Source organism: Cyprinodon tularosa, unplaced genomic scaffold, assembly GCF_016077235.1.
Source record: "Cyprinodon tularosa strain WSP-4 unplaced genomic scaffold, ASM1607723v1 ctg392, whole genome shotgun sequence".
Taxonomy (NCBI): Eukaryota; Metazoa; Chordata; class Actinopteri; order Cyprinodontiformes; family Cyprinodontidae; genus Cyprinodon; species Cyprinodon tularosa.
In genome coordinates, this window is record NW_024039110.1 from 17,390 (window position 1) to 33,717 (window position 16,328).

Here is a 16,328-nt window from a genome sequence, read left to right on the forward strand (position 1 = left end):
AATTGTCTTTTGATTGTATATTTTTAGTTTTACTCTACTTTAAACACAGTATAATTTAATTTATCTGTCGATCAGAAATTGTTGACATTCTTAAAAATATGCTTTGCTGAGCAGACATGCTACACCCAATTCCCCACATGGCTAGAGTCATTGGAAACTAGATACTCTAGCCTTTCCAACAAGGTACTTCTTTGTGTGATTTGTCCTGGTGACATCATTTCTGTGTGTATCAAAGAATATAAAATACCTGATCATGGCTGCTTTGCACACATGTTGCTTCAGGTGAGAAGCAGACGCAGTCGGTTTGTTTTGGTTTGTTTTTTGGTTTGTTTCTTTGGCTGTGCGGATTTTTAGTCATCACCTGTCGTCACGATGGCAAAGAAGAGAGAACTAACCCTCTAGGAGGCATGGAGGAAATTATAAGGGGCCGTGATGCAGAGATAGATTTCTAAGAAGCAGCGAAAGCAAATTCTAGAGGCAGTTGATGAGGAAGTCATACACTTGCTTTTTATTTCCAGCATCCTTACCTTACATATTGACTGCAGATAATTAGTCAGGAATAACAGTCTTTTTATGGTATTTTATGCTATTTGTTTTAGCTCGCCTGTGCTGAAATGGGCAGAAATCTGCCAAATGTATTTTTTAAATAAATTTTTCATGTTTATTTTTTACATTTTAAAGCTTTGGAGCTTTACTTGATTTATATCAGATTAGTGATTTAATGCGAGCCTCCTGGCTTAAGAGTTAAAAGCTTTCACACAAAAAAAATGCTCATACGTTATTGTATTTAGGCTGATCATTGGCTCATCTTTGGAAAAGGTCCTAAATTAATATATGTAGTCAATACAATAAGTAAGTTTGTTAAGATTGATCCTCTATACTGTCGTCCCACCCTAACAGACAGCCATGCTTAAACCGGGCACCACCAAGGCGGGGCTTCCCAGGCCAGGTCTTCAGGTGAGGCAGGCCTCCTTGACGTCCCCTACCTCAACTTCTGCAGCCTTGAAGACCTCCAGATCTTCCAACACGATGGCTTCAGACCAGCGCCTCAGCAGGGTGAGTAACATGCAGATTGCTGTTTGTTTGCTAACCTGGACATAGAATATGATCATTAAATCTGAAGAGTATTGCTAATTCCCCCATGTTCAATCTTTATTTTTAATTTCCTTTAAAGTCTTTACAAATCTAAGCAACAGTGATGGGATGTGAGCATTGGACGCTAAAGACAAATCCCTTGTTAGTGCTCACTCTGCAAATGAAGAGGGTCCCTATTCTAATGATGGTTGAGCTTTTTCACATTTTGATTATTTTTTTGATGCTGTGGGATTTTATGTAATAGACTAACACTAATTTAGTGTGTAATTGTTAGATGGAAGAAACGTTTTCCATCTTAACGTATGCTGTGTGTTTATATTCACCCTTCTTGAGTTAAAGCTCTGACCAGAGCTCATCCCTCCACATTTCAGCAGTGTGTCCTGTAGCACCTTTGATAGACTGCAGACCTCTTACGGCCTTGCTGTGATCACTGCTTTCTTTGCTCTTTCAGTTTAGATGGACGACCATGTCTTGCTTGTTTTGTCAAATCCCTTTTTTATTTTTGATGTTCTTTTTTTCCCCTGGTTTCTATTTCACTGCAACTTTCTTCCAGACCTCTCTGCTGTGTTCCTCAGTTTTCATGATACATAGCTCTGATGCCTTCACAGTATGATTTATACTGATATTCTTTACCTAAGAGGTTGAACCCATTCACTGAATAGGTGAAGTTGGTTGCACTGGATTTAATTTAGGGGAATCGTAGTAAAAACGGGGCTAAAACAAAGGCTGTTCACTCTTTTATAATTTTTTTAATTTGTGTTTATAACTTGAAGTTGTTGGTGAAATGTGAAAATGTTTACGAGGTATGAATAATGTTTTTGCTGTGTAATATCACTAACCTAAGATGTGTTTATAGCTGAAACGAGCCAGCAGCGATGATGCCTTGACAAAGCCTGCTATTGGGGCAGCAGCTGCCAGCTCCCGCATGAAGAAGACCATCACTACTGGAGGGATTTCTGATCTGGCAGAGGCCCGTCCTCGCAGCCTTTCAGGTAGGCGACCACAACTTCTTGCGCTGCACTGATGGTGTAATAACTTGCTGCCACAGCTAGATGGCCTCAGCGTTCTACTAAAGCTTATGTTGGAGCTCAGGCTGAAGTGATAACAGGCAGTCTAAAAGCTGAGTCCATTCATTTATTTTCACTGTTCTTTTGGTTTGTCCTTTTTAAAGGGATCTAATAGTGAAATAAGGAAACAGGTAAAAGTTAAGAGGCTCTTTCTTCTCTTTATCTTTAGATGTTGGTTTAGGGTAACTTGTTTATATCTCAATTATGTGCCATGGGTTATAGATTGACCTTGTTTTCTTATTTATTCATATTATTTCCTGCATAGAGACTTTATGCATCTTATCTACTTTCTGGTTGTTCAGCTTTTTTTGCGTTCATAAAAACCCGTCATTATGTCATGATCAGCAGTGATTTGAAACACTCAATACATACATTGGCATATCACTTAATGGGAGGAGCTAAAATGATTTGGAGATCCGGTTTAAGAAACTACGGTAGAAATTGATTCCCACAGTGTGTGGATGCTTCTCTGCTCGTGATTTCCTCCTTCAAAGGGGTCTCGCTCATCCTCTGTCGCAGAAAGACTCTGGAGAAGCAGAGAAATCAAAGCCTTCTGCTCTTTGTCCATTTAAACATAATTAGAACATGATCAACTTTCGCTGCATTGTGCTCTAATTAACAGGTTGGGCTTTTTTTCACACCCGAGGACAAGAAATTCACATTTTGCAATTCATGATAAATAATTAAAGTTGTTGTTCTCAATTGACCTAGATTTGTAGGAAACTGTTGGTTGTCGATGAGAATTTAGGCTTTAAACCATCCTGAGTCCTTATATCATGGAGCTATAAAGGATTTACTCTCTATTTAGGATCTTTTTACACTTGATTGGCTTTTATTAGATTATCTAACAAAGAACAATTATAAGGCACGTTTAAAAAAGAATTTCTGCTTTCCCTGTAACATCCCTCAGGCCAGCAGCCTTGTTTGCTCCCTGATGTGGAAACTCAGTGAAAAGTCGCCTTTGTGCATCTTGACATATAAAACCAGACGGTGAGTGGATATGTCAAGTCACTTTCAAAAAGCAAGCTAGTTCGAGTGTGGAAAATGCGATGTGACACCTGAAAGGGTGGCGCTGGTTAACCATGTGTGTAAGCTTCCACAGTCGTTATGCAGCCCTAAATGCCAAATCTAAAATCTGACTTCATGGCTGTTAGATATCCTTAAAAAATAAATAAAACAATTTTAATATAGAGTAGGGTGATAACCTGTGATATTTTACTAGCCTTTGAAATGTGCTACTTTGAAAAGTCTTCAATGTTAGCATTGACTGATGTTTGGTTGAAAATATCTTTAAGAGGTTTTAAATCCTGATGTTTTCAGACTTCTTTACTGATGAAGCAAAATATGTTCTGTGTTGCATTGCTGTCAGGGCTCTGAGCATCTTTGCCTTAAAGAAACACAGAATAGTATCGCTGTGTTTTATATTAAGTGTCTTTCTTTGAAAAAATTGTTTTTTGTTTTAAATATTGTTTTCAAAATTCTCAGCAAATAACGACCTCTATAGCAGGTTTCTGCAACTTTTGAAATCAAAGGAACCATTTCTCCTCAAGTTCAGGAAAGTAAACGAGATTTAGAGCCACAAATTTCACACAAACTTTTAATAAAACATAGCTTACTAATTAAGTCATATATCTGCTATAGGAAATCTGTTGTCATTTCTTTCTATTTGTAGGTTTAGAAATGAGGAAAATACTAAATTGCACCGATTTTCGTCTATTGGATGTTAATGTTTGTGGAAAATTATGTAAAAAAAAAAAATCCTTTTTCGAAAGTAAGACAAAAAAAACAAAATTTTAACAACATATGACTAGTATTGATTATTTCAATTCATTCTTTGGGTGAATTTTCAACTGACTGAAATTCATTTAAAAAAGCTAAAGCCATGAAAAGCAGAATATGTTGTTATACACTGCCTGGCCAAAAAAAAAGTCGCCACCTGGATTCAACTAAGCAAATAGGTACAAGCCTTCTATTGGATAATTACTGCATGGGCGATTATCTTTCAGCTGGCAACAAGTTATTTAACCCCAACTGGTGCAATGACTTGCTTCTCATTTCCTACACAACAATGTCGAAAGACACATCCCGTGGTCGTGGAAAAGATGTTAGTCTGTTTGAGAAGGGTCAAATCATTGGAATGCATCAAGCAGAGAAAACATCTAAAGAGATTGCAGAAACTACTAAAATTGGGTTAAGAACTGTCCAATGCATTATTAAAATCTGGAAGGATAGTGGGGACCCATCATCTTCAAGGAAGAAATGTGGCTGGAAAAAAATCCTGAATGATCGTGATCAAGATCAAATCGAAGAAAAACAACAGTAGAACTCAGGGCTATGTTTAATACTGAAAGTTTCCACACGCACAATGCGAAGGGAAATCAAGGGATTGGGACTGAACAGCTGTGTAGCTGTAAGAAAAACAATAATCAGTCAGGCTAACTGGAAAAAAGGCTTCAGTTTGCTAGGGAGCATAAAGATTGGACTGTGGGTCAATGGAAGAAGGTCATGTGGTCTAATGAGTCCAGATTTACCCTGTTCCAGAGTGATGCGCGAATCAGGGTAAGAAGAGAGGCAGGTGAAGTGATGCACCCACCATGCCTAGTGCCTACTGTACAAGCCTGTGGGGGCGGTGTTATGATCTGGGGTTGCTGCAGTTGGTCAGGTCTAGGTTCAGGTTATTCCATCAATGGACTTTTTCTTCCCTGATGGCGCAGGCATATTCCAAGATGACAATGCCAGGATTCATCAGGCTCAAATTGTGAAAGACTGGTTCAGGGAGTATGACACATCATTTTCACACATGGACTGGCCACAGAGTCCAGACCACAACCCCATTGAGAATCTTTGGGATGTGCTAGAGAGGGCTTTGCGCAGCGGTCAGACTCTACCATCATCAATGCAACATTTTGGTGGAAAATTAATGCAACACTGGATGGAAATAAATCTTTTGACATTGCATAAGCTTATCGAAACAATGCCACAGCGAATGCGTGCCGTAATCAAAGCTAAAGGCGGTCCAACAAAGTATTAGAGTGAGTGACCTTTTTTTTGGTGCCGACTTTTTTTTTGGCCAGGCAGTGTATTTAAAAGGTTTGGTTGGTTCTTTATAATTTTAGCCACTATTAGGAGCAATTCAGGGATCCAAAGAGCCACTTGTGGCTCTGGAGCCGCAGGTTGCACACCCCTGATCTATAGTTTGATCAGTATTTTTACTTGAACATCTTAAATCCCATGTCCTGTATTTTGATTTGCTTTTTTGTCTCTAGAGGTGAAATATAACGAAAATTATATAACTGCAGCCCCAACTGCCTGATATTATATAAAATCTAACTGAAAAATGCAGAGATTTGTGACTTTAACATAAAAAAAAATACATCTGCTAAATGAACTATTTTGCACAGCTCTCCATTTTTATTAATAACATTTTCTTTTTGCATGAAAATATGAGCCCTGATTCCTCCCACAGAGTTGTTTTTTTAGATTATACTTTTACTGTAGGGTTTAATGTTTGTAGAAAAAAAAGACGAACAAAACAAAAAACATCTAAATACCTCTGGCTGCTTAGATGCACGCACACACACTCTGAAAGCCCCTGGCCTCCCATCGGCCCCCTCCCTCCCTTACCCTCACAGCAGGATTCACTAATGAGTCAAAAACTGTTATTTTTGCTAATGGGGTGTTGTTCCAGTTCCATCTGGCACTCTACCAACTCTGCCAGACAAAGAGTTAAAATCCAACCCAATAGTGATGACTTATTTAAAGCTCTTCATCAATAATTCAGGAAGGCTTTCACTCAGGGAAGGGTCCCCGAGGAACAACAGAAGAGAAGAAAAGTTCCCTGATCTATAAATGAAAAGCTTCTTTGGTATGCCTGCAAGGCATAACTGGATAAATGTGTTCTTCATTGATGGGTGCTTTATTTCACTGTTGTTCAATTGATCCCCTCGCGCTGATCATTGGTGTTTGTGTAATCTGAACAAAAGGACCCTCGCTGATTCATTTGTCCCTGATCTATTCCACTCACTGAACTAGATTTTTCTCTTAGATGGATCTCCATTCAACGCTGTATATGCATGCTGTTGGGATTCAGCATGAGGTATACATGTAGTTTCATATTTTTTGCAGTCTGTTTGAGGTTATAGGTTATATACATCTTCTACTTAAAGATTAAATATTTCATGCATTTCATTTAATGTTAAAGAGCCCCAAAATCCAGTGATTCATAAAGTAAAAGATCAAATAACACAAAATAAGCATGTTTAAAGTATACATGTCACGCAGCAGCCATGTTCTGGCCCTGATGGTAACGACGGGAAAAGTCCTGACTGGACAGATGTCTAGAGGACAGTCATTCACACACATACCACAAGAACAAGCCACAAAGTCACAGCTAGAGAAGCTGGTTGTTTAGAGTGTTTTATTCAAGGACATTTGTAGAAAGCTAAATGGAAAGATAGAACAGAAGGGGGTAGGAAGCATGCACCAGTACCGGGTTTAGCTACTGCCTTGAGAGGACTGTCTGAAAAAGAAGGAATTTGATGTAGCTTCATAGACTGAAGCTGCATTCAAGAGCCAATAGACACACATGGATCCTACAGATGTTAATACAATCGATTGACATGTGTGATTGTCCTGCAAACAAATCTGAAAACGTTAATGTCTTTTTTTAATCTATGTTGTATTTTCATTGATTGTATGAATTGGTGAACTATAAAGTGCCTTGAGACGACATGTGTTGTAAATTTGCGCTATATAAATAAACTGATTTGAATTGATTTCAGGAGACTTTCTTGTATGGGCTTCCTGATATAGCTGTTTAACTTCTGACACCAACATTTCAGCTTTGAGTATTGACCGATACCGATATTCTCTTGATACGCTATCAGCAAGAAACACACATACTGCTGATATCAATTATATAGTGTGAGATGTTAGAAAAGGCTTTATCAAATGGTATTGATAGAGAAAAAAAGGTATGAGAAAAACACACCCTTTTATTATTAAAGGATCATTATTAAATTACCATTAGGTGACATTTATACAGAAGCAGATAAAAGCAAAGTGCCTCTATTTGCTTGAGATTTTAGATGCAGGCTGATATATTCGTATTTTAGTTTTTTGTCGGACATGGAATGATTTCTGATGTTAATATTGAATCTGAGCATCCCTACTCTGCTCTTGTTTAGCATATCAGTCTAAAAAAAAGACCAAGAAAAGTTTTTGGCTAGATCTAAGATTGTAAGACATGGGTAGATGGACATTTTTTGAACAGTCCTCCTTCAGTGTACCAAAAACTTTGTATATCTTATAAGGTTAATTTAAGCTAGTTTGGTAAAGTTTTTTTAAAATTAGGATAACAAAGTAAACCATCCATTTTCAGGAAGCTTCCTGTTTGGATCCCAAAACACTCTTCAGATGTAATTATGGCATCAATAAAGATATTGTCATGTTTCATTTACTCTTAATCCATGTAAAACCAAAGGTTGAAGTATCGAGTAATCAACAGGTCACATTATTACTCCCCACTAATTAAACTTTAATTTATAAGCGTTATGACTATATTGTGTTGTCACTCAAGGTGTTGTCTAGCCACACCCATTGCTAAAAGGCGTCAAAGGTTATCCAGCATTTATGATCAGTTCAGATTACTTATTTAGGATGAGAATAAGCATCAAGTTAATGGAAATTTTGTTCTGTTCACTAGAAATTAGGTTTTACAGAGTGGATTTTTTTGATGAACAAACATCTCTCTAAACCAGACATGCCCAAAGACGTTCCTCGAGGGCTGCTGTCCTGCAGGTTTTAAAAGGTTTAGTTCCTTCAGCAAAGCTTATTTCTATTGATGGCTGATAGTGATTTACTGAATTGCAGTCATCTGAATCAGATGTAGTAAAGAAGAAAAACTCCAAGACCTGTAGCACAGTGGCCCTCGACGACCGACTTTGAGAATACCTACTCTAAACCATCGAGGACCACTGTTTGTCAAATGTCAGCAGTCTTACTGCAGATACGTCACTCTATGCATCCGCAGCTTGTCTCATGCTGACAAAAATTCCTATTGGCTGATGAGTTTCAAGACTTTTCTTTGGCTCTGTTTTATAAAAGCTCCATCAGGTGGTGATTTATGCCTTTCTTACATTGTTTTCCAAGCATGTTTATGACGTTCTACTTCCTCTTTGTTTGTCCTCTTTGTATTTTATTAATGGAACTTCAGAGTAAGACTGTCTAATTAAAATCTGGTTTATCCATGGCAATGATCTAAAGAATCACTAAATAAGATGAACTCTATAAAGAGTTGTGCTCGTAAAGCCTACAAAGACAGCAGGAACCTCATTGCAGTTTGACTTTGTCTAATTGCAACTGAGAGAGCGAGAGGCATGGTCTGAGAGTTGCTCCTATCTGTCAGATTAATTAATCATGTGCACCTCAGTCCACGATGAGGCGTCAGACTGCATGAGCACTCAGGCTTAAAAACACACACACAGTCAATGATTTAAAGGACATGCATGCTTAGACATGCTGCCAGACGTTAAAATCATGCCATCATAATGAATCCTGTATAATATCTCCTGGTCTGCCTTGTTCACATGTGCAAATGAACAGTATGTATTGCTGTGTTGTATCCTCAGTTTAAAGTTGGTCAAAAGTTTCCCCTGTTGTGTGCTGGCGGGAAAATGTTTTTTGTTTGAGAAGCATAATTTTTAATAAGTTTAAATGTGGCTGGAATCAACTAAGAAAACATAGCTGTCCTGTTTTAGATCAATTAAAGCATAGAAAGTTTCCTCATCCCAAACAAATGTGTGAAAGGCAGACACAGGAGAGAATGGTCCTACTGGTTCTGCAAAAGGGCCCGTTGGTCCTCAGAGAAGGCCTCCTGTGGTGAGCAGAACATTCCTAGATGGATTAGAGACGTGTTTGTTTACTAAAAAGAATGGACTCCTCTTGAAAACTTGTTCCTAAGTCAAGTAGATGCGGAAAAAACCCCAAAAACTACCCATTCAATTATATAAAACTATAAAACCCATTTTTGTACTTTCAGTGATTTAATACTATAGTTATTTAATAACTATAGGCTAAAAAAAATTATATATTTAGATAAATCTTTTAAAGGTAGCGTTTCCAGGAGAACAAATTTTATTTGGTGATAAAAACTTTCCTATATATTTCCTCATATTAAAGATTCCTCTTTCATCAGTGTCACAATCCACACTGCTTTCTTGCTGCTATTAACCATCAGAGTCCATCAGAAAAATCGCTCTATTTGTTAAAATTGACTAAAGGCTGCTTGTTCAGGTACAACATGGCTTTTTAAAAAATCGGTCTTACTTTTCTCAGACTGAAAAGAGCATAAAGCATTTAAGTTACTGCAGGTTATCCTTTCGCTGCAAGCTGCGGGTCAGCTGGCTGAAAGTTGGCTGTGTACGTTTTCCTTTGTTACAGGTAGTACAATTTTGGCTATTTGGAAATATGTTCGTCGTTAAAAGCAAAGTTAATGAATAGTTTATATCTTACCTACTGTTGGTGACCTTCATAGTCTTTAAATCGTGTTAATCAGAATGTTTCAGGAGGCTGAATCAGATAGCTAGTTCAGTAGTCTCCAAACATAATTTCTTATGCATAATCTATCCTGTTAACCTTTAAAATTCCATTATTTTGTCTTTTTAGAATTCATTACTTTCATTTTTTCTCATGTGGTTGTTTACTATCACAGTAGATTATCATTACTTAGCAGGGTTTATATGGGTTAGTCCTGCTCTGGCTTCTATTTTAAACTTAAATTTACTAAGGGTTGTGCATTTTTACAAAGTACTGCAAAAATGTTAGAAAGAGTTAAATGGTTATTGTTATAACACTGTTTTTTTTTTTGTATGTCCAGTTGGAAAAGTTGTGTGCCAGGTGAACAAAGCAATATTTAACACACCAGTAGTACTATGCTGGTCATCCGGACTGGTACGTCATAACAGTCTGGTAAGGGATGGAGGAGCTCAATGTCAGAGGCGGGACTAACAGGTTTAGCCTCAGGTTAGAACCAATCAGCTTACTACAGATATGACTCCAAAGATGTGCTCTATGTTTGTAACTGTGTAGTCCGTGAAACATGTCAAAATGTCGAAGAAACTCTCCAGTGAAAGATTTCTGGCGGTTCTGCCTACAAAATCTGATGATAAAGATGTGCTCTGTAGTACGTTCTTGATTTTCATTGCCAAATAGATCCACTCTGGTCACCTGCTTGTTGTAATGCTAGCAGAAATACGCTGCTGTGTTCTGGGTAATTCTGGCATTGAGACTCACGCATCGTAAAGTCCCGCCCTCTGCGCTGTGATTGGTCCTGCCAGATCTGTGTTTGTTGTAAATTACACACCATATAATTCAGTCTTGTTGCCCAGGCTAAAGCTTTAACACTACCTTGCTATCGTTCCCTGCTTCCCCTATAGGCCAGTTAATCTAGAAGGCCAAAATATCTCCTCTGAATTACAGAAGCAAGACCACCCCAGTACAGTTGAAATTCTGTCTCTTGAAGGTAAAATAATTTCAAGTTCAAAGCAGGCGCGGTACTGTTCCTCTGGCAAAAATCCACATCCTGACTGTCTTTCCGTTTTCCTCTTCATCCTTCTCCCACTTATATGTCCTGAGAGTGATGGGTCACCACTGCTTACCTCCTACTGTTGAGAGTAAACTGGGAGGAGGAGGCGTCTGCATGCATGTGTGTGTTCACAGAAAGCCACTCCTCCCAGTGATCACAGCAGTAATGAGGTGCACACAAGTCTGCTGCATGCCAGAGTGACACACTGTCACTATATTGGAGGACGAACGGCATTGCATACATTCTCACACACGCTCCGTCTCACAAACTGGCGCTACACACTGCCTGCCTCCGCACACATGCCCACACACACTTACACAACCCCAGCGAGACGTGGAGAGAAGCAGCGAGGACCAGAGGGAGAGGAGGATTTTTTTTTTTTATCTTTTATGGTTTTGTCGACATGTGACTGACCAGAGGTGATTGTGAGAGCCGAGCAGAGACGGTGGTCTGGACATTGACACACACCTCTCCCCCTGCAGTCACAGATTCTTGGATTAGTCTGCCTCATTCTAGGGTGTGGGAGTCAGGGAGCGAACCAACATGGGAAACCAAGCAGGGAGACCGGAGGAGACGGAGTCAGGTTAGATTCATGTGCTTTAGAATTGCTCTCATCCGATCATTCCTTTTTTTTTACTTGTGTAACGCACCAGAACACAATAGATCTGGGCTCATAAATCTGGACTAAGACGAGTTCTGATTGATACCATCAACAAAGTAGTGGCTGATTCTTACTACTTATTTTTAGGAAACATAGTTTTCTGTGCAGCTACTCTGCCGGGATTTTTGCCAACAATCAATCATATTTTGCGCCTGATGGTGTATTTCGTCACACAACCTGTGCAGGTCTGCATGTGTGTCAGCTATAGTAGTCAGGAGAGAGAAGGCACCGAGTTGGATTTAACTGTAAGCACTATAGGGCACCTTACTGAGGAGATGCTATCATCAGTCTCACAGTCACATCCGTCCTCTGCCCAGAGCTCTGAGATTTCCATTTCAAAGTTGCCCTGAACTGCACTCGCTAGCAGCTTCAGTTTTATCCAGGGACAAAACAACCGAGCTCCTCCACATCCCTCTAACCACTGCTTACCAGGACAGCCAAGAGCATTTGTCTTATTACAACGTTTTATGTGTGTACCAATTGTCTCCGTGGGAAGAGACACACAAACAGTGTTTTATCTTGGGTTTGTAATAAGCTGCATCCTTCCAGGGACGGGTGCAGCTGGATGATAGAGCGCTGTAGTCTCAGAATAGAAGGCGACAATTACAAGCTGTTGTATGCTGGAAAAGATTAGCTCCTGGTTTCTTTTTCTGTGTGCACACTGCTACAGTTAACATTTCATGTATTATTTACACAGAAGGATGATGAGATGAAGATATTGTTGTAGTAGTTATTTTCTGCTTGCAGAACAAAATAATTTAGTTTGCTACTGACAAGAGACTCACAGCAGAAATAAATACTCAGAGGTAATAAGAGTGTGTAGCTACGGCTTTAAGTTGGAGTTCTCTGTGTAATCAGTATTTCTTTTTTCTAAAAAATGTAAATATTTACTCTGTGTTCAGTGTGGCACTCCTTAACTCCTGAATTCCTACAAGAAGCTTCGTAATAAAATGGATTGCTGGTCTGCCCACTGATTGACCTAAAGTTTAGAAATATAGACTCATATTTTTATATTTATTTACACACCTTATTTCAACATTTTCTTTTTATGTCATATCTCAATGAATTAGGCATGACATAAGCACATAGTTTATAAGGTCAAAAAACATGTCAATATAAAATGCTTGGCTTTACTCCGGTTCAGATTTGATCTATAAGGGAGATTGTTTGATTTATCTCAAAGGTTGGAGATCAGGGGTGTTATATAAAGCTTAAGCTCCCACAAAGGGGGCTTTAAAATTGCTACGCCATTTTCCAAGCAAAGGATGGGATTTATAAAAAACAAATTTGTTCCCTCACCCATACCCAGGATACCCACAATTTGGAGGACAGTAGAGAACAACAGCATCAATGATGAGTTGGAGATTTGAAACCAGAATAAGACAGACAGAAGCAGAAATACTCTGTATTTCATGTAGTACCACATATGGAAGTGGCCCAAGTCAGGTTTTTTTTGCAGATGAAAAGATGGGAATTGGGCTGCTCTGAAAATGAGAAAGTCAGACACAAGTTGCATGTCAGAGAAAAATCATTTGTCTACAATGTGGCTGTAGCCTAAGTCCTCCAAAATGTTTAGTTTTCATTTTATATTAAATATTAATCATGGTCAAACATCATCATAAACCACCCAAAATCACATTGTAATTTACTGGCTTGTACTGGTGAACCATTGCTACGTATGAGGACCTTTCCAAAGCCGCTTTCACAATGAAAACCCAGGTTTTATTAAAACCGAGTTGACCCTCTAACAATAGGCTTTTGGCTCTTTTCTCAAGTGACCAAAAAGCCGAGTCTAACCACCTGCTGGAAAGCTGCGTGGCCACTGTCCTTCACCACTGCGTGTCTGATGACGGCATCATACTGGGTGGGCATTGCTGATGTCGACAGTGTGACGGAAATCTGTGAATTAAATAATTTGAGAGCAACACTGACGGGAACCAGAGCATACTCATACGATGCCTGAAACCTGGCGACCTCTTTTCCACAGATAAGAAAGAGCTCCCAAATATCTCTATCTTGCCAGTGCTGTGCCATGTTTTTCTAATATAAGCAGAGTTGTTTGGGCTTGTTATTTAAGACGCGACCGGCGCAATGTTGTGACATACTTACCTTGAGCTTAAAGTCATCACGTAATTTAGCAAGTCAGACTGGGGCCGGTATTCCCACTGCATGCCGAGCAGAGCCGAGGCGGGTTCAATTTAACGCGGTTTACTTGCTGAGTCGTTTGACCTGGGTATACATGCGTCAGTGAGCTGTTCCTACTTCCACTAAATGCTGATTGTTCCCGGGTTTAAACAGGTTTTTCTGCCAGTGGGAAAGGGGTAAAATTAATTTAAAAAAAGGGCTGATGATCACATTCCTCTTCCCAATGATCTTCAGGGTGAGACATACCACAGATCAATACATAAATGTAAAAAGATGTGAGCCAATTTACACCACTTGCTGTAAATATTAAAACACTGTTGTGACACCCATGTTTAATTGTTGGTGATGGACGGCGGCCGACTGGAGGACTTGTAAACACTTAGTAACAGGGAACGTGTTTTTGGGGATCACCAAGATTTCCTAACCCACGGTGATGACTGGCTTTTGAGTTTATTAAACTCTCTGGGCATAGGCGGATCTACTGGGGTGGCATAGGGTGGCAAATGCCACCCTAAATGACAGCCTTGCCACCCCTGCTGCCACCCCAGTTGGCGGTAGGGGTGGCGAGGCTTATAAATTATGGATCATTTGAGAATTATGACTGCTAATTTCCAATGTCGGACTGCAGTGAATGCAGCACGAGATGACGCGAGAGTGACTGAGACTGATTGTTTTGAAAACCAAATGGGGCAAAGCGAGGGAGCTAGGGGTCATAGGGAGAGGAGAAACTGGATGAAACAGGTAAAAATTGATTAACTATCTATCGAGAAATGAAATCATAATGAAAACACAATGTTGCTAGCATAGCTGCAATGCTGATTTTGAGATGATAAAAATCAGGTTGCAGAATGTTATTTCTCTAACTATGATGTTAGTCAGGCCTGACGTCTCAGCCTCATAAAGACATATTTTCGGTCAACTATGACAGAAAAGAGACGATCAAGTTTGGTTTTACTCAAATCAAAATGCACAAAGGCATTGGATCTAAATAAAGTTGTGAAGCGCCTTGCTGAGCAACATGGAAATCACTGCATTCAGCTGTTATAGTCATGTTAACTTTATGTTATGCTCTCTGGTGAGCCTTTACACAGCTGTTACATTTTGTTTTGGCACCTGAGAAAATCTGATATTTCCTTTAATAAAACCAAAAGTGTTAAAAGTAAAAAATGTGATACTGGTGTGAATCCTGCTTAATATGAAGCAGTGTTGTTGTTTCTTTTTTTGTATATATAATATGAAATTATCCAGAAATGACCCGTATGAACCTACTCACAGGCAAAATGTATTTTTATGTTGCTTCTTTTCAGATTTGTGGAGATTTTGATGTAACATACAGAACCCGCCTTTTTGTTGATTTGTTGATACAGCAGTATGGAGGACCAACTCTGCCATATTTAAAAATAAATACAGAAATAAATAAATGCTTAATAAATAAATAAGCATACAATTAATTGCCACCAAAAATACAAACAACAAATAAATGTAAGTAGAAATTAAATTATACAGCTAGTCATAACGGTATATAACTCTTTTAATTGGCTTCTTTATTTCTTTGCCTTTTTAATATTTACCTTATTTATTTTTTTTGTTATTTATTATCTTCAACTTCATTTTTTAATTACTTATATTTTTAAGTATTTATTTATGTGCATGTTATCATATTTTTGTCTGTTTTATTCTTCCTTTGTATTTTTTTACCCTAGTTATTTCTTCGCCGCTATTTCTTTCTGCCTGCCCTTTTAACATTTCTGCCTGCCATTATAATATAATTTCTAATTACATTTATTTGTTGATTGTATTTTTGGTGGCAATTAATTGTATGCTTATTTATTTATTGAGCATTTATTTATTTCTGTATTTATTTTTAAATATGGCAGAGTTGGTCCTCCATATACAGCTCTATCTACAGCAGATCTACATGCATGAAATGTCCCTTTCATGTTGCCTTAACTGCTGTATGTCAAGTTACTGAGGAACAAATGGGGTAAATGTGTGTTCAGAGTAAACATTACATAGATGTCCAGTACCTTGTTTGGGTGCCTTGACTCATTTATTTCTACTGTGTAGTTCTGCTCACTTTAGTACAGCTCAGTCCATAGATCTCTGATGGGTAACTTTTTCTTTCTATAGTTTCTTCTTGTGCAAATGCTGCAAAGCTGCCTCTCTGACAGTCAATCTCACACATCTGTGACTCAGCACCTGTGTCTTACCTTAATACCTTTCCTGTCATAAGGCCCCTCTAGAAGTAGTGTAATCATTCTTCTATCTCCTATTAAGTGAGATCACATTGTACGATGTATTATTAATATGAACTGTTTCACATGAAACACTAGTATTGTACATAATATTCTCACCAAACTGTGATAACTGTGATTAAATTCAGTGTAAACAAATGCCATATGTTGCCACCCCTAAAAAATTCCTGCCCCCCTCTTGCCACCCCATAAATATTTTTCTAGATCCGCCCCTGTCCCTGGGTCTAGAGAATTGCTATTGGATCTTTGTTCTCAGGTTAATAATAGACATTGATCCAGTCCACATACAGTGATTACAGCTGGTATCCCCTCTGTGGTTCCTGGTAATTAGCTCTTATCAGTGTAAAAATACTAAAAGGTGCTAAAAATGATCCCAAAAAAAATTTGAAATCAGTTTTCAAATGTTTGAGTCCAAAAGTAGTGAATTTATCCACTGTGAGATCAATAAAGACAGTCCTGGCTTAAGTTCTTTCAAAGTGATTTGTGCAGACTCACAAATGAAACCTCTCAGCCCAAGAACA

At 38.6% G+C, this 16,328-nt stretch overlaps 1 protein-coding gene across 1 annotated transcript in view; it reads left to right on the forward strand.

Annotated features, from left to right (window-relative positions):
* The first annotated feature begins 901 nt into the window (after positions 1-901).
* The window catches only part of specc1 (sperm antigen with calponin homology and coiled-coil domains 1), a 110,417-nt gene continuing 94,990 nt past the window's right edge, over positions 902-16,328 (forward strand). Inside the window, exons 1-2 of the mRNA XM_038297610.1 lie at positions 902-1,056; positions 1,952-2,087. Of these exons, the coding sequence (XP_038153538.1) occupies positions 907-1,056; positions 1,952-2,087 (286 nt within the window). The 5' untranslated portion in view covers positions 902-906. The remainder of the gene's footprint in view (positions 1,057-1,951; positions 2,088-16,328) is intronic.